Source organism: Trachinotus anak, unplaced genomic scaffold (assembly GCF_046630095.1).
Source record: "Trachinotus anak isolate AG129_WGS33_773 ecotype Australia unplaced genomic scaffold, CSIRO_AGI_Tana_v1 ptg000002l, whole genome shotgun sequence".
Classification (NCBI taxonomy): domain Eukaryota; kingdom Metazoa; phylum Chordata; class Actinopteri; order Carangiformes; family Carangidae; genus Trachinotus; species Trachinotus anak.
The window spans coordinates 10,756,056-10,777,907 of record NW_027273853.1 but is presented as its reverse complement, the minus strand read 5'-3'; the positions used below and the strand labels follow the sequence as shown (position 1 = coordinate 10,777,907).

The window sequence follows — 21,852 nt, the reverse complement described above, 5'->3', positions numbered from 1 at the left end:
TCATCATACAAGGGTGATATCACACTCACACTACATATATATATATATATATATATATATAATACTTACTGTAAGATCTTTACAACATAGTCAAGTGATATCCAAAAAGTAAAAAAAAAAAAAAAAAAAAAAAACACATGGAGGTTGACTTCTACAACAGACTGTCTTTGACTGAACCGTGTTGAACACGCCCCCCAGCCCTCCTGTCTCTTCCGTGTTTTGCTGCTGCAGCCTCAGCTGCTTCAGAGTCAGTCACAAACAGGAACTTACCGACACTATACTGAACCGGGTCCCTGTTTCAGAACTGACCGCAGTTCAGTGAGTTAGCATCCGGGATCCTCTTGTGATAGTCAGCTGATCGCGGTCAGGATATGCAGCAAACTCTGAGCCCTCCTGTCTGACAACGAGAAATCCATTCATAGCTGTTTTAAACGACAGAAATGGCCACAAATCCACCCAAGTTAAAGACTGCGATTACTGCAAATGAAAGGTGAGTATTAGTGGCCTAATATGTTCCGATTGCTGGGGAGACAGAGGGAGAAACTACATGTATTATCTGTCTGATAGGCATTTCATTGCTTATTTTGTCTTCCCAGGCTGCAAAACTTGAAAAATACTTTTGAAACAAAGTATGGAGAATCTCCTCTCTTCTATGCATGTGCACCGGGAAGGGTAAATCTAATAGGTAACTGCATTTTGTATAGTAGGTTTGAATAGGTTTGGACAGAAGACTGCTATAGACTATTTGTGAAATTTAGCACATAGGACTCATGGGAACCTTCTAATAAGACATTATTTATCAATGGTTTATACGTTAAAACAAATGGCTTAATTAATAGTTAAAGATTTGTTTAGTAAGGGCTGTAATGAGTCAACGATCAGTTTTAAGACCCTAATAAATGCAAACTTTGGCTGGCATTTACTCAAATATTTGAACCAGTGCTAAAAACATTTAGACTCATCTAAAGGCTCCGTTTCATGTATCTCTTTTTCACACTTCTCATATTTAACAGGAGAGCATATTGATTACTGTGGCTACTCTGTGCTTCCAATGGCTATTGAACAGAATATTGTCGCAGCTGTGTCAGTCAACAATTCAGGGACGATCCAGTTGGCCAACACAAATCCTCATTACAAGTAAGACTTAAACACTCGTGTTCCTGGCTGAACCTTTTGTAATTAATTTGGGGCTTAAAATGCTCGTAGAGTATCATTATCTGTTCTCTGAACACCTGTTTTTTCTCATTTTGCAGGGATTTCACAGTGTCCTGTTCGGAGGACATTGCCATAGACAGAGACAATCCAAGGTGGCATTATTATTTTCTCTGTGGAGTTAAAGGTATTCAGGTAAGAAATATTGTGTTCTTCTTATTCTTTATTCATGACAAGGGCAGAATGCGGACTTTAGTATGTAATAGTATTAAAAAATGATAATTTATCAAAATAATATTATTTCTGTTTATATAACAGCCTTCCTGTTGTGTTTTGTATTACCAGGAGGAGTTTGGGATTGCTCGTTTATCAGGGATGTTGTGTGTTGTTGATGGAACCATTCCTCCGAGCTCTGGTCTGTCCAGTTCTAGTGCCTTAGTTTGTTGTGCCGGCCTCGTAACAACGGAGGCAAATCAGAAGTCCCTATCCAAGGTAAAGCATAGCTTTTTAAAATACTATATATTTGTATTGGAAAAAAATTATATCTAAAATTCTGAACAAATGTGATTCACAACTACAAAACTAACCAATAATGCGTCATGTTTTTGAGTTGTCCATCCATCTGTCCTGGTCTTTTGAATGCGATATCTCAGGAACAACTTTTTCTTCAAATTTAACACAAACTTTCATTTGGACTCAAGGATGAACTGATTAGACTTTGGTGGTCAAAATCAAGGTCATTGTGACATCACAAAAGACGTTTTTGGCCAGAACTCAAGAATTCATACTTCACTAGATATATGAGTCTGGACCCTTTTATATACAGTCTAGGGTCTGGACAGACATGGATGCAAACTGAAACTTGATTGGTGGACAGAGGCATACAACCACGAGGCAGTATATCTAGTAATATTTTAATTCAGTTAGTGTAATTTAATTAGTTTATTTCAATGTAATTTAAATTGAGTATACATATTTAATTTATATAATTTAATCTAATTGAATGTAATTAAGTTAACTGAATTTTATTGTTTTGACTACACTCTCTCACTGTATCACTCCTGAACGCGGCATTTTTCAGGCTCTTCCTTTCTCCTTCCTTTCTCACAATTGTGCCTCTTTTGAACCACACTATCTATTTGCAGAAACGAACATAACAGAAAAAAACATTATATGTACATTAACCATTTTATCAAAGAACCGTCAAGACAACTAATGCTGACGTTGATATCTGTCATTATTAAAGGTGGCTCTTGCTGAGATTTGTGCCAAATGTGAGCGCTACATTGGCACAGAGGGAGGCGGCATGGACCAGTCCATCTCATTCCTGGCAGAAAGGGGAACTGTATGTAGCCTTCCTGTACATGAGGCCAAACAAGTGATAATAGTTGATCAGAGAATTTTTTTTTTCATCCAATCATTGTGTGTTGTGGTGCAAATATATGTTTTAGGTGCATAGTTGCTACCATGTAAGTAGTGAAGTTGTTTATTTAAATTTCATATGTAGACTACATACGATTAATTTGTTTAAAAACCTTTGGGATTGTCTGTCAGGCAAAGCTGATAGAGTTCCAGCCTCTGCGGGCCACTGATGTCAAGCTCCCAGATGGCGCCGTGTTTGTGATCTCCAACTGCTGCGTAGAGATGAACAAAGCTGCTTCTTCTCACTTCAATATCCGTGTGGTGGAGTGTCGAATCGCCACAAAGGTACGGTGAAATACGTGTAAAAATCAACACGGTTGAAGTGGAGAGAGGGGTTAACAGTCCCACAAGCTTGTATGTCACTAGAAAGTGTTAAATAATCCATCAACCTGGGTATAAAATGTCCTGGCCTGTGTGAACCCAGATGTTGGCCCAGGCGAGGGGTCTGGACTCGGGCAGGTTGCTGAAGCTGGCTGAGGTTCAGACGGCGCTGAAAGCCTCCCTGGAAGAGATGTTGGCTCTGGTGAACGAGGTGTTGCATCCTGAGCCATACGGCCGAGAGGAGATCTGCAAGGTGCTGGGCATCACCTCCGAGCAGTTTTCTACAGAGCTGCTGAGCGCTAACACTCAGCATGGTGAGCAACAGCACACAGTGACATCTGTGTATTTTTAATGTCTCAGAACTATATTATTACAGTTAGTTAATTAGTAGATTCAAAGAAGGATAATCAATGACAATTTTTATATATTTATTTATTTAAGTTATCTAAGAAAAATCCCCCAAATTTATCTGGTCTTAATCTTTGTGTTTTTGGCCTCTGGTGACTTGTAATAGTGAACGAAAATGATAATGATCATAACTGATAATTAAAATGATAGGTAGTTGTTACCTTCATTATGTCACCATAGAACTGAGTGACATCAATACATCAGTACTGTGATGTGTTTTCCTGCGAGCCATTCCTAATGTTTTTTTCTTTCTCACAAATTTCTTGTAAATAAACTCTAAAAAGCACAAACTAACCCTTAAGATATCATTACATTCTACTGATATTGAGGTTTAGCAAAATATACCCTCACTTTTGCATCTTAAGTCATTTCCAGCCTTACGTTCACACGAAATTAACCAAGCAGAAAGTTCGGCTGGACCTGTCTCCCTATGAATAACAGATAAAATTAACAAACTCTTTCAGTGATGCATTTTAAGCTGCACCAGCGAGCCAAGCATGTCTATGGCGAGGCTGCACGGGTGCTGCAGTTTAAGAGCGTGTGCGACTCCGAACCTGCCGAGTCCATACAGCTGCTGGGAGACCTGATGAACCAGAGCCATGCAAGCTGCAGAGACCTGTATGAGTGCAGCTGCCCGGAACTGGACCAACTGGTGGACATCTGTCGGTGAGTACAGAAAAATCTCACTTCACTCACTGCTGTTACAGATTTGCATTAAGGACAGAATGATGAGAGATATTGATGAGATATCAGCCAATGTAGTTTTATAGCTTTAACAAATAAAAAGATTCCCGTCAGCCCCAGCTCTACTTTGTGTTTAGCGTGAATATGCAAATGCTAGCATGCTAACAAGCAGTGGAAGTAAATGTTGTGTGGACCTCTTATCCTCTATATATTTAGTGCTGGTAGGTCAGTGTTAAATATTGCCCTGCGCACTGTGGACAGTGGATTCAGAAATAATTTCTGTACTGCAAGATCACATTTTTTTTTTTTACCTTGCTTTCTGTACCATGCACCTTTTTCCTAAATTTGTGACTGCATCGTTAAAGGTATTGATGGCTGGATACACTGAGGTTCACATAGTGAACTGAAACATGGAGCTTGTTCTTTGTTTCTCTTGGTTACAGGAAGTCGGGGGCTGTGGGATCCCGGCTGACGGGAGCAGGTTGGGGCGGCTGTGCTGTCTCCATGGTTCCCAGTGAGAAAGTGGAGACTTTCCTACAAGCTGTGAGAGAAGCCTACTACCTCCCTGATCCACGCAGAGCAGCGATGGAAAAACAAAGTCTGTTTGTATCGAAGCCGGGTGGGGGAGCTGCGGTTTTCCTTGAGGAGTGAAATGGATCACACAAATGCTAAGCTGTTTATACAAACATATGATTCAGGTTCAAATACACTGCTGCGGGGAAATAAATAGGTTTTAGTTTTTTTGTTTTTTGTTTTTTTACATTTTCTTTTACTTGAGGCAGGAAGCATTTACAAATGACAAGCTAATACAAAATGTAAACTTAATTTGGTGTTTAATTTTACTGCTTGATAGATTATTCTGGAATTCAAGGGCCAAAAAAGTTTTTCAATGGTGCATTATTTCTTCCAAAGGGAATATGTTTTCTGTGTTAAAATGTTAGTTTTGTAATGATTTTGTACCGCTAACTCACTGTCTCAATGTTCACGTCAGACTGTTTTTCTTATAAACAAAACAAGATCGCAAATAACATCACAATCACGTTTAATTGGTGCTTTATAAAATCCATTCATCCATCTTTTATTAACATTTTTGAGATCAACATGTAATTAACAAAGATAATAAACATGGAGAGCAAATATGATGAATATTTTTACATGTGCATCACTGGAACAGCATCACATGTTTCTTCTGGCTGTTACAGTGTGTCAGGTTTGTGTTGTGTTAAGCGTGTTTGTTTGTGTGTGTGTGTGTGTGTGTGTGTGTGTGTGTGTGTGTGTGTGTACCACTGGGAAATCAAAATAGATTTTCACACACACCTTGAGCCTCTGCACAGGATCAGTCTTCACTTCATTAGACAGCAGTGATGGTGAAGGCTCGGAGGTCTAAGGCACATGCTACTGTACTGGACCGAATGTGACTGCAGCATTCTGCATTTAAATCTGTTCAGGGACCTTCAACTTACCCAGGATTCCTCTCTAACTCTCTCTGGTCACATATCTACTCACAACCTGATAAAAGAGATATAACTGTTGTTGGTTCAAATACCTTAGGTTTTTTTATGCTCAATGTTTGTACAATGTACAAATGAGGATTTTTGAGAGGGTGTCAGATTTAAGTCATGCATTCCAATTTTACATATTTCTTTGAATTTACTCAACTCAAAGAACCATCAAACATCAAATACAAAAAGATGGATTATTTTTAACCCTGCAAGGCACAGCACAGAGAAAACAGACCACGGAGTGATTCTTGTACATCCTTGTCCACAAATGCTCTAAGCATTACAGATCCCATAATTGAGGTTCCAGTTTGTTTAATGGCATACTGGCAAACTATGAAGAGTAAAATGTAATCAGAGATTTAAATCAATAATTAAGTTGTGCTTATCATCATATTCAGTAGCTTCACTTTGGTATTTACACAAATACTTGCATTTTAGCACTTTGGATGTAGGTTGAGATGAAAGCTTTAATGCATAGGCTTTACAGACTTGTGTCTTAATAAACTTTCTTACTGGTGCTTGTGGTTTCCTTTACCTTTGCTTTTGTCATTTCTGTATCATAGCAAGGTTTCTCTCAAGGTGCCGAAATCTGCAAACCATTTTTATTAATTGAATTAAGGACATGCTATTAATATGTTTCAAATAATGTGCATAAACTGCTTTAAGACCAAATTAGATCAGTTAATGAAGGACGACAAATATTTCTTCAACTTTGGCAACACATGCATAATAATGTTCTTAAATGTACCTGCTGTCAGATTAAGAGTTTGCAAATTGAAGTTTTGCATGATACAGATTTAAAAATTGTTTAATGCTTTTTTGGAAATGGCGCCTCTACATGATCATGTTTTAATAGGCTTCAAACACTCAACAGTGTCCACATGAATCACGTTAATAAAAAATGAGGTACGATTGTGTAGTTGGATTTGAGTATAAATTCACCCAAATGAAAGACATTCATACCTTGTGCTTGGTCTCTGGGTTCCATGCATATAGTATCCTACAGTGTTTATAGTATCTGTTCGAGGTTGAGCTCAGTCTTCCTGCTGTTGCTTTGGAGTCGGTATTGCTCTGTTGCTGCTTTCTGGTGCTCCAGTACTTTCAGAGATGCAGGAGACTTCGTTCTTTCTCTTTAACATATTTTCTATCCACTTGGAGCTGTGCAGTGCTCTTTCAGGGGAGCGAGCCGAAGACGCTGTGCTCGTCCTCATGTTTTTGCCAGAGGTGATCAGCTCGCCGTAGCCCTGTTGGTGGGAGAAGGCATAGGCAGAGCGACGGGAGCTCGTCCGGCGTACTCGCCTCAGGCTCCGCTCCTGAGGCCCGTGCCTCTTTCTGGACTGTTGTAGGTGACAAACCTGTTGAAATACAGCAGTGGTGTAATTACTAAGATCCTTTACTTAGGCAAAAGTTCAAATACCACAATTTAAGAATATTCCATTAAGTAAGTTGCAAGTTTTACATTTAAAATGTGACATTAAGTTCCCATATTTTACATTTTTGTGTTGTTTTATTTGAAGTTTTGATATCCATAAAAAGATATATTTGTGTTCTAAGTTCCAGTCTCCTCTCTCAGGTTTCTCTCTGGAGCTCTAGCAACAATGGGTTGGTGACTCTGAGCCTTTCTTCTGATTGGCTGACTGTTTTCTCAGTGATCGAATAAAAATAAAGCAGATTTCAGGTTTACACTCCAAAGAAACCAAATCCCACAAGGATGGATGGTGGGTCTGGATAGGCTGGGCGTGGGTTGGGCAGTGACTGCTTTGTTGTGACATCACAAAGTTACAGAAGTCCTGACGGTCGATTTTAAGGCTCAGTTTCTGAATACAGGCTGTGTGTATTTTTCTGTGGACTGAGCACTTTGATACTTTCACAGTATTAATATAGAACGTAGACCTGCTTTATAATCAAAAATGACTTGTAAATTTTACTTTATACAATATGGGACCTTTAAGTAAAAGTAAAATTCATACTTATTCTGCACAAAAATGTCTCCCGTGACTGACGTATTATTACATACAACATTGTAAGATTGTTAATACTGACACATCAATGTGTAAGTAGCATTTTACTGTTATGGCTGGTCAGGGTGGAGCTAGTTTTTCTCTATGCAGTTCAGTAAGTACAGGCCATTACCAAGGTGTCAAGATAAATCTGGAGCGTCATGAGTTGATCAATGGCTTAGGAAAGAAGAAAAGTTTTGTCTCACAGATGTGTATTCATTATTTTGACTTTAACTTGACTATTTTTACTTTCCACAACTGATATGACATTGTTTGATATTGTACCTTGTCTGTTAGGGTTGGGAAGAGGTCTACCCTCAGGAAGCTGACTGCTAAGCCGGGCATAACACACACCACAGTGGTGAGCAGAATGACCAGCCATACACTCTTCTCCTGTAGACAGTTACGGGCCATGCCTGAGGAAACACAAATCTAAATGAATTTGTACTCAGTTTCCATGCATCAACAGTAATTCCTTGCACATATGACACTGAGCCAAACGTACCTACAAATGGGAAATTATTTGGAAAGATGCCAAACATGCCATTGCTTTGCATTGCAAATAAAATGACGAAGTACACAGTCAGGCTTCCCCATATGAAGAGGTGATTGACAGCTGTCCAGTAGTGTGTGTCACGTCCAATCTAGAAACAGATACGTGCATCATGAACAGAATTATAGTGTTAATTGTTCTAATCAACGGGGCTATTTCTTGTCTGTTTTGTTTTTCTCTCTACGCTCGTACCTGAACGCTTACAACAATAACCAAGGACGTTGCTATGGTAACAGCAAATGCTTGTTGGTCAGAAAAGTGGGAGCCGTCCTCTTTCACCAGGACAGAGAAGGCTCCATAGGGAATGAAGAAGAGCAGGAATGATGTGGCCATCCCCTGCAGCGTGCACAGGAAAAACTGGCGCTTGTTGAAGAGAAGGTTTTGTTGGCCGAGTTTGTACAGGCTCGGGTAGCGAAGGCTGTTCTGGTCATTGACGTCCTTTAGAAAACAGAGACAGAGTGTTACGCATTTTAATTTAGAAATATTTTATGTAATAGTTAGGGAAAAAGTGCCACATTGAGGTTAGTTAGTTCTTGGTGGAAACAGCAGCTGAAGATGACGTATGAACAATATACAATGTTGTATATTGATATGGGTTAGGGTTGATTATGTTTGTGATTCTAGTGACACATAAGTTGAATTTAGCGCAGTACCAACTGTAGTGTTAGATAATAAGGTACCTCTGGGATGTTTATTAATCATAACACAGTAAAAGAGGTGTACAGTAATAAAATATTCACCTGTGTGACTTGACAGTATCTTGAAAAGAAAAACAAGAAAAACATAAGCTGGCTCAGGAGCTTGCCATTGGAAACTGCTGAAAAAGTAAATGGACTTTAGTCCAAATTTAGAAATAAAGATTTTCTTTAAAAAGATTTGGATAATTTGACAATGACTATATATAATTCAGTGCTGTATTGTCACCACATATTTCACATTATTACCTGATCGAAAAGTCCCATTGCTAGTACTGGTAAAGATGTATAGACTATATTGAAGAGGGTAATGAACCACTGGTCATAAACAGTCTGTGGAAAGAGCAGAGTCACAGCCTACACATCATTCACTCAACACAAAAACGAGGAACTCTGAAAGAGTACACATGCCTCATGGTATGTCACCGCGTTCCTACCTGAGCTGAGAAACCACAGAAGAAGCCGTACCAGAAGTGGACCAGCGTGAAGGCAAAGTTCTTGTAGAAAAAGTAACGCAGGAAATTACACATGCGGAAGTAGGACCAGCGCCCGTGTACCAGCAAGAGCCGCTGCAGGTACCGAAACTGAGCGAAGGAGTAATCTGATGCCAGAACAGCCTGCATCCCCTCCTGACCACTGATGCCAACACCGATGTGAGCAGCTGAGGAAGAAATACACATATGGATCACTGGCACTTGAACCAAAATATTAAATATCACTGAAACATTATTAAAATATTTACCGTATTAAAAAGGCACGACCTGTGATCCTAATGTCACTTAATAATTGGCCGATAGATCTTGTAATACAAGGGATAACTTTTTATAAATTAAACAGATCTTTATTTCATTTTCTAATGAGTTGAGGGACACACATAAAACACACAAAAAGATTTTCCATATGTAACTGAAACTTCAGATATGTACATGAATATATATTAGATTTATGTGGTCAAAAAAAACTTGAAAAATTGTCTTATTTACTGTCCTGGAAGGCCAGGTTCAGTGACAACAGAGCTACCTGAAGCTGACATAGCCTCTATGAAAAAGACAGAAAGCTGCTGACTACAACAGAATTAGTTTCCGAAGAAAAATAAACACTTCTGTCTACTGTGTGACACTTACTGACCTCCAGTTATTGACCTGTGGAAGATTTTCATCACGGTTTTAGTGTCTTGCTAAAGGACACAACAGTCTGATGACACAGGGCAGCTTCAGCTCATTTCACTGCTGTAATGTTTCATGTACTTTCAGTTTGCACCAGTGCACACTTGAGTTAGAGATCTAAATTTTCCTAAACATGTATCTAAAGATAAGTAAGTAATTTAGAACCACTTACTGCTGTTCTGAAGGTATATAGACAATCATCTAAGACTCCTTCGAACCATCTGAATAAAAAATACTCTGTCTCCTGCACAATAAAAAAAATATATATATATATTTTTGACCTGCTTCTCAAGATGAGACTCTGTTCCAGTTAAAGGGAAATGCACAAAAATATCCTTGCTCTTTTTGTAAACGCAAGTGAATTGAAATGAAAATGAAAATATAAGATACTGGAAAGAAAAAGTCTGGTGTAACAACATTTTTAAGTTCAGTTTGGGTTGTGCAAATTTAAAAACAAGATTTTTAGCTACCACCTTTGTTTGGTTTAGGGTCACAACTTGAGAAAAGTTTTGACAAAGTTTTTTTTACGGCACAGTAGACAGAATGTTTTTCCACGCAGATAAAGCAGTCTTTGGGGATTGTTCTGGTTGTTAAATGAACATCATCATGGAATCATTTCAAGGAAGAAGCTCCGTGGCAAATATATGAGAGGCACAAACTGAGGCTGCTCCTGACAAGTCCGTTTCAGTGTGTCAAACTCTTGACACTCATCAACCTCTTGGTTTTAGGACAATCCTGAGAGACTTACTCTTGATCATGCTGACATCATTGGCTCCATCTCCTACAGCCAGGGTGACCACCCTCTTGTGCTTCTTCACCAGCTCCACCACCTGAGCTTTCTGCATTGGAGTGACCCGGCAGCAGATGACTGTTTTACACAAACAGGCCAAGTCCAGCAAGACGTGCTCCAGCTGTGGCTCCAGAGCATGAGCCTGCAGGGAGAACACAGAGATCACACCTGTTCAGCCTATCATCACCATCCTATAACATCAACCCCCTGCTGAGGCAAAACCAAGCAGCAGCTCAATGTCACATTTCCATTGAGCTGTTTGTGCATCATGCACACTGCTCAAGGCACAGTGAGGGAGTAACTCCCCTGTGAGGAAATGGATGTTAATAAACCTGTAATAGAGCTGAGGGCCCTCAGCAGCACAGCAGCCCCCTGCTCTTTACAGACTCTGCACAGTCAGCCGCAGCCACAGAGATGCAAGACTCGGCAGACAGCAACACGACCACCATTTAGTCAAACCTCCAGGCATTTGTACCAAAATAAAAACAAGCATGGAAAAAAAGCCAAACATAACAGAAGATGGAGTTATCATTTCATACATTGTAACATATTAAAGTATCTTACCAAACTGTGTCCATTGATGACTAATGCATACTCTGCAATGATGGTTTCTTCAAACATGGAGTCATCTGCAAACACATCTGTCTTCTCGACATCTGCTGCACTGCTAACTCGACTCAGGCTGAGGATGTGCTCTTTAGCACTCCTGACAGGAGAGAAAAACAAGTAAACATACATCTTTAATCTGTTTCTAAAATTCATTGCACAGAAAGCTCTCAGTCGATAAAATATAACCCAAAGTACAGAATTTCTAATATTTCAGGCACCCATATTTTCCACTAAAGGTGCCATAAACACAGTGGCACAGCAGATTTCTTCTGTGACTTGCCTGCAGTCGTAAAATGATCGGCCTGTTGTGTGAGGAGAGGTGAAAGGATAAATGTATAATGTGTCACCTGAGTTGTTGCTGCACCTCCAGCAGTGTGTGGCCAGAGATAACAAACACCTCATTCATGTCGTCTCGCAGCATGTTGCAGGAGTAGCCGATGTTCATGGCGGTCTCTGAAATGTCACACAGAGTTCACAGCTCCGTAGGGTTTCACAGCACCAATTTTTCTGGTAAATAAGATAATTTAGGTGAATTATGTTACCTAGTTTGTCTCCCGTGAGGACCCAGATCTTGATGTCAGCCAGATTTAGACAGGCGATTGTCTCTGGGACTCCTTCCTGTAGTTTGTCCTCTATTGCTGTGGCTCCTAGAAGCTTCAATCAGAACAGCAGTCAGTCTGCAGGGGCCAAATGAGTTTGACAGCTTCAAGGATGCAAACAAAAGAATGTCAATTGTACCATCAAGCCCTGCTCAATCTCCTCGTAGAGAAGAGCCAGCTGGTCCTCGCGGTTCTCAGTTACAGTGCTGGCAAATAGAAACTTCTTCATCCAAACTTCAAAATAATTTTCATCAATATCTTTGTAAGCCAGAGCTAATGTTCGAAGCCCTTCTCCAGCAAATTCCTGCAGGGAGATAAAAAAATCTCAATTTCTGGTGTGCAGCAATATAAAGCTGTATAAATTGTGTAATAATAATAGCATCTACAGTGACAGCTGTGACAGATGACATTGAAAGATGAAATTCAATATTCAAACAGTACGTTTTCAGTAGAGACACTAATACAATCTGAATCCAGCCATTTCTGAAATGTTGACAAAACTATCAACATACTCAGCACATAGCAAATTTCCCCACTCTGGGACTAATAAAGGCTATTTTAATCTTAACATCGATGTTTGACCTTGTCTGATGTATTGATTCTTGGATTTTTATGAGACTATAAATAAGGATGATGAGTGCATTTTACACTTATTTCAAAATGCAGTCACTGAGTCATGTTATCTAATCAAGTAACACTTACATTGAGATGCTCAGAGGTAGTGTACATGAGGTCTTCACTGGATGGATCCAGATGGTCAAAGATAATAGTGTCAGCTCCTTTGGAGTAAAGTTTAATCTGTCCTTGTGGATTTCTTACTGTAAAACACAGAAACAGAACAAACAATATAACTTTTATGATCAAATAATATTAGCAAACAAACAACATAGAAGGGTTACAGACTGCAAAAAGATGCATGTAAATAGAGACTGATATTTCATCCCATTTGAAAATAAAGATTCCTTAGTCGTAGCCACAAACATTATTCAATTAAAATGAAACATTAAATAAAATAAAATGAAACATTATAGAGGCTTCATAAACTGTAATTAATTTCTTTATTAATGCTAAATTAATCCCATACTAATGTTTATAGATCAGTTGTAAGGCATCAATAACAACAGCTTTTGGGTTGCCAGGTTGTGAAAACTCCTCCTTCAGCATGACACTTTGTTGGCACATAAATTCATGAAGGAAACCCCTACAAGTCATCAAGTCTTCACTTATAAATGTTAGTAAGTCCTGAATAAAAAGTAATGGCTTTCTCAGATTGTAATCTATTGGTGAAGAATTTGTCAATCACCTATAAATGTTAATAAATCAACATGTATCAAGTCTGCAGTTGTAAATGTTAATAATGGTTTTGGTCCAGATGTCCTGCAGCTCTTTTCTAGAAGTTCATTGGTCAGACAGTCCACTGGAGAAGTCTCCCTAATGGATTAAATAGTTAAAAGGGACAAAAGTGTCATGCTAGATGGATTATTAGATTATTAATGTGCATGAAAAGTCGTGTTGACAATTCGTAAGATAGAACTCAAGAGTGAATTTGAGCATTGCCATTATAAGTGAAGACCTAACCAATGACACTCATTCTCTTGCGCACGTTGTTGAAGTCCAGTATGGCCAGCAGCTGGTAGGTGACAGATTGTCCCATCTCACACAGCGTGATGGTCTCAGGGGTTCGAGCCCGGAAGACAAACCCAAAGTTTCGTGCTGCGGTGACCAGTGCTCCCTCGTCAGGTGACTGGGCCTGGTACACCAAATGTCCTTCATGTTGACAGAAACATCGGGCAGACAACACTTAACAAACTCTGTAATTGCTGTTATTGCTGCTACAATTACTGGACTATGTGTGTGTTTGTGTGTGTGTGTGTGAGTGCTCTACCTTCGCTCTTCTCCTCTGGCATCACAGTGTGGCACAAAGCCAGCAGTCTGAAGAACTCCTGCACTGCAGGATCCTCCAGCTTGATGGCTTCAACCAGGCTGCCGTCATAAAACTTAAACCTTCTGTCACAGAGAGGGTTGAAGGAGAAGTCCACACAGTCTGTTTTCTGAAGGGACATTGACCATCAACACAGTCATAAGAAAATTATATGAAAGAATTATATTTAATAGCATCATAGATTTAGTGTTGTTTAGTTTTACTCACTTCTGTAATTTCCACCTTCTCGTTAAATTCATCATAGACGTCACCTAAGAGAAAACAATTCATGATGACATGAATTGAATATCTAAAATTACAGAAATACAGCTGTGCCACTGTGCTTGGTTATTTGCTCTATCCTGGGAGTCAATATGGGCATTTTGAAATTTAAACTAATTAGATTTTTTTATAGTGATGTTAAATGTTTTGCCCCGAATTCAAACACATTATGGCCATTTTTATGGCAAATATAATTATAGCAATCAAGTGTTAATTAGGGGGTGCCATGCTAGGATTGGCAGACTTCTAAAAACATTTTAGCCATGAGAAAAATAGCCAACTATCTTCTAAACTGTCCACTAAAACTAATAGGATGTAACTGTTTTAGTTAGGGTTTGGCAGGACTTAGAATGAGGTGTCTCACAACAGTTATTCTTTGGTAGGTCGTAGGATAAATTTTTGGATATCGGCCAGTCAGTGTGGTCTTTCAGTGGCGTGATGCAGGTGTCTCCCTTATTACAGCCACTTGAAAGCTGTGGATAAAATGGGAAATTCCTCTGATTTCAGAAAAGTAATATTTGAGCATTAAAGAGTTTGAAAAAGCCGCATACCATATGTCTGTCCATTAATGGAGCACTTGCTGAACACCATGATGTTCTGGGTGAGGGTGCCGGTCTTGTCAGAGAAGATGAACTCCACCTGGCCGAGCTCCTCGTTCAGGGTGGTGGTGCGAGCTACAGCTGCAATGTCCGTCTGACTGTAGTACATCCTCCGGTCCCAGTTAATGAAGTAACTGTGTCCGAGCCGCAGAACCTCCACACTGAAGGAAGGTTCATACATTTTAGTGTACAATATAACAACGGGACAACAGGAAATCATTTGCAAAACTGAATGAACCACTTTCAAAATAAAATGACCACTGCTTGAACAAAGTATGTTTATAAATAATAAATAAATATTTTTTTGTTTTTGTTTTGTTTATAAAATGACTTAAGGAAATTTTAGACCTTGGCAGACAACTGTATGTTCTTTGACCTCACCTGACATACAGTGAGATGGGCACAACAGTGTTGAGGATGATGATGTAGGACCAGAAGGTGAGGAAGCCAGAGAAACCCGCACTGCTCTGAAACTGGTTCCACGGCAAAAACACCTGGAATTTTTGGCCAATCCGACTCTCCCAAATAGTGTTTCCAATGGCCAAAATAACACCCATACATATGAGGAAGGCAAAGATCTGAAATACAGAATCATTTTGAAAGATGTGTCTAAAAGAGGACACTATCATATCAATTAGCTGGTAGTACAACAGTACACAGTTGTTTTCACTTACCGTGTCTGATTAGACCTCTTCCTCTCAGTCCTGTTTCAGACTATGTTTGATTGACATGTCCCTCATGCTCTGTTAGTTCTGTTAGACCCATTAGGGAGAGACAACTTTCTTTGCATTTATGTTGGTACAAATGACCTGACATAACTCCTGAGCAGAGGTCTAACTGACCAGAATAAGTGAAGTGAAAACATGTGCAGGTTGGCAGCACCTTTCATTGCTGCACTGTGTAAGTTACCAAGAAGAGACAGTGTAGGGCTTACCCATAAAACCAAAGTGTTCATCAGTTTGTCAATACTTGTCCTTTTAAATGTTGTTCTTCCACAGTTCTGCATCAGTTTAGTTTGCAGCCCTGTTGGACAAACAGGAAGAACATGAACAATTGGGGGGGGGGGGCGCTAATGGATGTGGTGATGGAAAGCATCAAAATAAAAATATCATACCAGCAAATATGACCATTCCAAAGCACCACTCAGTGTTTCTGAGTACACAACCTCGCAGCAGCATTTTATCATTATCTAGAGGGTATTTATTGTCTCTCCAGTTTAATGTTCCTGTAAATTTATCCAGCTTGTTGTTTGGCGGCTCACAAATTACTTCTCCTGAAAAAATACAGTAACAAGGGAGACACACAACAACAGTCATGACTGCAAAGGAAAAATTATAGACATTCATACAACAAAAATCACATGTCCACGACTGAGGGGTCCACACATTATTGGTGGAACAAATGTCAAAATGAATATTTCAAGCATCATCTCACCATCAAAGTCCATCAGTTTAGAAAGATCTCCCAAATCTGAGGTGATGGTCAAGGCCTGACGAACTTTCAGATTTGTCTCTCTGAAAGGACAAACGGAAATAGAAAATTCTTATGTGGTGATATAGAAATGTAGACATTTAACAATAAACCAGTTTTTGTAAAGAAAGGTCACATTATTAAATTTCTCAGTGCCTCATAACACAATTGATACTGTGCCTTGTTTGGTTGTGGTTTGGACATTTCCACTTTTTACTAGTGCAGCACTTACCCATCAAGCTCTGCAGTCTCAATATAGCACAGTCCATAGGGCTCACTACTACAGAGAAGGAGGATGTCTGCCTGTGTGTAAAACCAGTATGAAACACTCAGTTGTGAGAAAAGGCAATAAATCAACCTCTGCACCACTGAACCCACCAGATCACTCAGCGGCCTCTGAATCTCCCAAAAGGAACCTTTAATTGTCAACCTTCTCTACCTAGTTCCTCTATTATAAACATCTCTCTAATACATGAGGCAACAAAATGAAAAAGACATTCCTCTCTAAATGAATCAGCATGGCGCACAACATAATAGTGCGGTTTACTCACAGCAACAAACTGATTATTCTCTAGTTTGATGATATCCCCCACTCGCACATTCATCCATTTCTCATTCTGCAAACTTGGAAACAAGAGACACAAAAGCTGATGATCAAACTGGATAAATTTCCTGGAACATATATGTATAATCATTTGTACACGTGAATTGATTTCAGCAACAACTACACAAAGAATTTAAATACCTTCCCCGGATGAGAACCTGAGACTGACGGTTGTTGACTTGCTGGTCGCTCTTATGCCGGAACTGAGATTAAAAAAAAAAAAAAAAAAGGTGGGGTAACAATTTTACCGTGGGAGATAAAAGAGAAGAATTCAGAAGAACTGCACTAACAAAACAGATGAACTAACATAGTCGTCTGTGGCATCCTTGACAGCCGTGATTAACAGCACCAACACCAAAGGCACAATGGTTGTGAACCAGGACAGAGAAGATATTTCCGGAATTAACTATGTGAAAAAAAAAGTCCAGGTTAGTCTCACTCATTCATGAAAACTATGTGTGACGGCTGATTTTCCTCACAAACACAGTTCCTCTTACCTGCAGTATCAACAGCACTATGAAGTAAGCATTGGCCACTCTCTGGAGCTGTTCAAACAAGTTGATGGGCAGGAAGGTGAAGATGTTGTACTTTGACGTTTTGATGTGATTGTCCTGAATAATGACACATGTAGAAATGACACTGATGAGCCCAAACTTGTGGCTGATGCCAAACCTAAAGCAATTTAAAGGTCTACTTACAGCATAAGAGAACTTGTCATTGTAGTCCGGCGCGTTGGCTTTCACATGGCGTTCCTTCTCTAGACACAGAGAACACACTCTCAAGTTGATAAAATTACACATGAACAAAATAAACATAACACTTCAGACTTAGTTTCTTTTCTGTTTATTTATTGATTTTCATATATAGACTGGAAGAGAAAGCTAAATTCCTCGTGTGTTCTCGTCACCTGCTCTTTTGACTTGCTATTATCTTCACCCTTTGACTACAACTCATGAGTTTAAAAAACATGACTGATACACAGTCACACATTATAAATCACATTATTTATGACTTCTTCACTTACAGACACATAACAAAACATCCGACAGTCTGAAAGAGATTTACACAACCCCATTCCAGGTCTCAGTTAAACATTTCATTTTGTTTAGTTTTGCGAGGTGAGATCCCACTAAAATACTTGTACATGTAATACTACTAGTAAGGTCTTATAAAATGAATTTTCATCTTCCTAGCAGTGAGACTTTCCACAGGGGAACCTTATAAGTGTCTCTGTACCACATTAATGTAGTCAGGAGCTTTTCTTTAATCCACTGAAGCAGAATGCAACGTCCCAGCAGCTGTAGAGGCTTTGAAACAATGCAGATTTTAATTTCCATAGGGAATGCATTTTGTATATTCTTCTAGTATCTTTTAATAAATGGGCAGGACCATACAATGAAATTAGGTCTGCACTTGTCATTACACCTGCCATCAGCCTTTTTCACAAAAGATATTTTAATGTGTCAGACAGAGATTCACTCACTACATTTTTATTGGAGGGTCAATCTTTCACTGCACTTTCCTAAAGCAAAGGGATCATCAAAACTGGAGCAGCATAGGCCAAGATATCCAAATTTTCAGGCTTTAGTCACACTCCAGAAACACTGGAGTTTACATTTCCCATAACGCTACTTGATAGTGTCTCTCATTAGACCCTCTCTGCCTCCTAAATGAATAATCCTTCTGTGAAATGCCACTGAGCTTCATATGTAAAAATGTTGCAGTGCCCCTTTAAAGCAATAGCTCGCAATTTTGGAATAATATTGTGCTTTCTTGCTTTCATTCTCACTCTCATGTTTGAACAGTAAAAATTAAGCTACAGCCAGCAGCCAGTTAGCTTAGCTTACCATAAAGAGTGGACACAGAGGGAAACAGCTCGCCTGGCACTATCAAAGCTCAATAATTAACATGTTATAATATGTCGTCTTTGTTTAATATGGACAAAAAAAGAAGTGTAAACCCTCTTAATCTGAAAACTCATCAATAACTCATCACTTATTGGAATTCAGTAACACGTCATAATTACACACTTCCTACAACATTCTGTTGTCACATTTTGGCTCCACTTCTCTGTGGATGTGGAAGTTATTTCTCTTGTTTACTATTATGGCATTTGGTACAGGCCTACTGTTATGGTTCTTTCACACAGTATCACTCATCATATCATAACGTATCATACAACATTGTTATGATGGGCATAAAAATCCATGGGTATGAATTCACCGTGGCATCTGAATATGGTTGATCGACCCTCTAAAGGCAAGTTAAGCTTCAAATAACACGTCTTCGTGGCTTTGATAAAACACAGCTGTAATGAATGGCTGTGGCATGTGGGAGCTGTCTGAGCCTGTCCTTTCTACCCAAGAACAGAAGACTTCATCTGCAGTTACAACTCTGGGATTCATCTAATGGCTCAAACGTCAAAGTGATGCTTTAAGCATCATTGTCATCCTTGGCCATGCTTTTTAAACAGGAAACGTATAAACTCACGAACAATACAGTACAATAAATATCAGTCACCTGAAACTGTTTATAAAAGCGCACTAACTTCCCACTCAGAGCAAAGCTTGAGGGAGCACAGAGCTGGATCTGTTGTTTCCAAACGAGGTTAAATCACTGTTGAATTATGCACAATACACATGCAGAGAGCTGCAACGGGATATACCTTCTCGCACAACAGACTGTTCTCATCCTGCTATCAATTACTATGACAATTAATTATTAACAAAGGCTTTTGTTGTCCAAAGGCTTCGGTTTGCTTAAACATTTAATTAGAAGATCTAAAAATGCAATATTGTTTTTCTAATACAGCACAAAGTTCGCTGAGTTTTCTGATTTCTCAAGAAGCTTTTTTTACTGGAAACCTCAGCAGACTCTTTTGTAAGCCTGCAAGTCTGAACATCTAACAGTGAGCTCATGCAGTGTATTATTCACATTAACATGCTTCGGGAAATAATTCAGACCATATTCCTCCTGAGCCTAACACCGATACAGCTTTTAGAGGAGCACTTTCAGTAGCTGCGAGACATCTTTCTTCCCAAAAGGATGACAACACAAATAGTTGCGGAATTGAAATTTAGCTGAATTACATTAAAAAAAATACATAAATATTTTAGTTTGCCCCTGTAAAGCACAAAGACAAAGAAAAAGACAGACTACATAGACATACACCCACATATAGAGGGAGACAGAGAGAGGTTGCTGTATACAGTTTTATTTTATCTCTCTGAAGCAGTGCAATGCACCAGGACAGGCTGGGGAGTATATCTGCTTCAGAGAGGAAGAAACAAGGTCTGTCTCTTAAAGTCAATTTTGACAGTGTTATACAATTAACACACCTCAAGCCTGCAACCGGTTACATGATTTAAGATTTATTGTTCTTAATTTATTTTAGATATTTTTGAAAAATCATAGAGGTGCCCTCTTGGCCAAGTCCTTCTTGGAAAAAAAAGATTTTCACCTGGTTAAATAAAAGACATGAAAATGGATACAGAAAAAAGGAAAATTTGTCTCACCGACGTAAGTATTTCTCCTCCAGAATGCCATCTTCTCCTGGGACCTCCCCAGTGTTTCCCTAAAAGACACATGGAGAGCCCACATTCAACCAACTCCACTGAAAAGTGTGGAGCTGAGCATTTTCCAGAGGGACACTAGTGGAGTGGATGTGGTGGAGGAATGAGTCAGAGTCTGCAATAAATGCACCTTGGAGCTACATCTGAGGCAACACACAAAGCAAAGCGGTGTCTTGTTTCTTTTCTGTTCAGACCAGCTTTCATTAAACTCAAGAGCAGCAGGTAAATCCCCGGTGAACTGTCTCCTTAGCAAAAGGTCTCAGGTGAGCAATTCAAAGATGGGAGTGTAACCCCTAAATAAGATGCATAGTTCCTCCATTTCCAAAAGGAATACAGTTGATGCAGCTCCCTTCATGTTTATGCATAGGGAAAGGTGCACACATTTCTGAGGGTAACCTTTCCCCCTACCTTGCACGCGTTTGTCACAGGCGCAGGCGTGTGTTGCCTCCATGTATCCTGTCATTCAGTGTCGACCATTTATATCAAGCACCGCAGAAAACACCGTCTGCCCCCCTGGATGAAAATCCCAAGGCGTGGATGGAGTCATGTATGTGATCGGCAAAGCCCGTATCAGCTGCGGTGAGTGTGGATGTGAAGAAGTGGCTGCAGACGGTGTGGGCTGCTACGAAAATGGTGCAGGAAGGCAACAGCCACCGGCCCCCAGCCCCGCTGTTCTGAGGAGAGACAGCGAGACTGGACAGGAATGAACTAACCGGTGACATGAAGCTGGAGCCTTCATCTGGGAGATGTCTCTGTGTGTGTGTGTGTGTGTGTGTGTGTGTGGGAGGGTGAGTGGGTGTGTGTGTGTGTGTGTGTGTGGGAGGGTGAGTGGGTGTACTTGTAAATACTATATAGTGAGGACCAAAAAAAGTATTTTCCCAACAGAGTGAGGACATTTTGGGAAAGTCAGGACATTGGCATGCCTTTAAAAGGCTGTTTCAGGGTCAAGACTTGGTTTTAGGGTTAGGGCTGGAATTAAGTTTAGTCCAGGGTTAGGGTTAGGCATTCAGTTATTTGTAGTCATTTTGGGAAAAAACAAAACAAAACAAAAAGATACACATTTTTTTTTAGGACATTTATAGATATTGTAAGTGCATTTCAAGAGCTACTGTCTGAAGAGGTGTGGATTCCCTGAGAGAAGTGAAAATACTCATTTCGGCCACAAGAGGAGGAGGAAGAGATTTTCTTTTCACCTGCCAAAGACCCGAGAGGCAAGTGATTTTTTTCAGGATTCAGTGTTTGTTTTGTTATAGCCTTCTCATTCCAGCCACAAGAGCCCGTGGAAAAAATGACCTGCCTAAAGCCTAAAACGGATTATTATTTATTATAATAATATTATATAATTTATTATTTTTTTAATTTTACATATTTTATTTACAAATTACAGTTTCTCTCATTATTTTACCTTTGAGTCGAATCTGTAACTGTAGCGCCCTCAAATGGCTTTTTAAATCCTTTTAAAAGCCGGGACGGGCTGCAGTGCCTTCAAGCTGACCCTAATCT

The 21,852-nt window shown here is 39.5% G+C and overlaps 2 protein-coding genes across 7 annotated transcripts; one reads left to right on the top strand and one right to left on the bottom strand.

The window, feature by feature from the left end:
* The first annotated feature begins 224 nt into the window (after window positions 1-224).
* Window positions 225-5,129, top strand: galk2 (galactokinase 2). 2 transcript variants are annotated; one of them, XM_071496063.1, is made up of 10 exons: window positions 225-490; window positions 597-685; window positions 1,014-1,137; window positions 1,254-1,347; window positions 1,498-1,644; window positions 2,399-2,497; window positions 2,707-2,859; window positions 2,999-3,209; window positions 3,768-3,969; window positions 4,431-5,129. In XM_071496063.1, the coding sequence occupies exons 1-10, from the start codon at window positions 441-443 to the stop codon at window positions 4,636-4,638; spliced, it is 1,377 nt and encodes a 458-aa protein (XP_071352164.1). In that variant the 5' UTR covers window positions 225-440; the 3' UTR covers window positions 4,639-5,129. The 2 variants fall into 2 exon arrangements, with proteins under 2 accessions (XP_071352164.1, XP_071352175.1); XM_071496074.1 differs by lacking the exon at window positions 597-685 and having other exon boundaries at window positions 226-490.
* On the bottom strand, window positions 4,961-21,080 carry atp8b4 (ATPase phospholipid transporting 8B4). 5 transcript variants are annotated; one of them, XM_071496009.1, is made up of 28 exons: window positions 20,758-21,080; window positions 20,293-20,351; window positions 17,476-17,534; window positions 17,275-17,388; window positions 17,085-17,183; window positions 16,919-16,980; window positions 16,725-16,797; window positions 16,406-16,476; window positions 16,138-16,217; window positions 15,818-15,976; window positions 15,638-15,726; window positions 15,085-15,281; window positions 14,656-14,864; window positions 14,051-14,094; window positions 13,787-13,952; window positions 13,480-13,668; window positions 12,604-12,719; window positions 12,041-12,205; window positions 11,845-11,956; window positions 11,650-11,755; window positions 11,258-11,399; window positions 10,652-10,835; window positions 9,175-9,398; window positions 8,987-9,070; window positions 8,235-8,480; window positions 7,995-8,133; window positions 7,775-7,905; window positions 4,961-6,844 (listed from the first exon to the last, which is right to left on the bottom strand). In XM_071496009.1, exons 2-28 carry the CDS (start codon window positions 20,321-20,323, stop codon window positions 6,524-6,526), a joined length of 3,612 nt encoding a protein of 1,203 aa, XP_071352110.1. In that variant the 5' UTR covers window positions 20,324-20,351; window positions 20,758-21,080; the 3' UTR covers window positions 4,961-6,523. The 5 variants fall into 5 exon arrangements, 3 of the variants coding, with proteins under 3 accessions (XP_071352110.1, XP_071352102.1, XP_071352118.1); XM_071496001.1 differs by lacking the exon at window positions 20,758-21,080 and having other exon boundaries at window positions 20,293-20,734; XM_071496017.1 differs by lacking the exons at window positions 4,961-6,844; window positions 7,775-7,905; window positions 7,995-8,133; window positions 20,758-21,080 and adding an exon at window positions 8,783-8,801 and having other exon boundaries at window positions 8,337-8,480; window positions 20,293-20,734.
* Window positions 21,081-21,852: the final 772 nt, after the last annotated feature.

What these genes read in the sequence shown, in the direction of transcription:
- galk2 (XM_071496063.1), top strand. Translation starts at nt 441, where the DNA reads ATGGCCACAAATCCACCCAAGTTAAAGACTGCGATTACTGCAAATGAA. An exon ending in GAGCGCTAACACTCAGCATG is followed by an intron (nt 3,210 to 3,767) that starts GTGAGCAACAGC and finishes AAACTCTTTCAG; the next exon opens with TGATGCATTTTAAGCTGCAC. An exon ending in CAACTGGTGGACATCTGTCG is followed by an intron (nt 3,970 to 4,430) that starts GTGAGTACAGAA and finishes TCTTGGTTACAG; the next exon opens with GAAGTCGGGGGCTGTGGGAT.
- atp8b4 (XM_071496001.1), bottom strand. Translation starts at nt 20,377, where the DNA reads ATGTGGGCTCTCCATGTGTCTTTTAGGGAAACACTGGGGAGGTCCCAG. An exon ending in GAGGAGAAATACTTACGTCG is followed by an intron (nt 17,535 to 20,292) that starts GTGAGACAAATT and finishes CTCTGTGTCTAG; the next exon opens with AGAAGGAACGCCATGTGAAA. An exon ending in TCATCAATGGACACAGTTTG is followed by an intron (nt 10,836 to 11,257) that starts GTAAGATACTTT and finishes TTCTCCCTGCAG; the next exon opens with GCTCATGCTCTGGAGCCACA.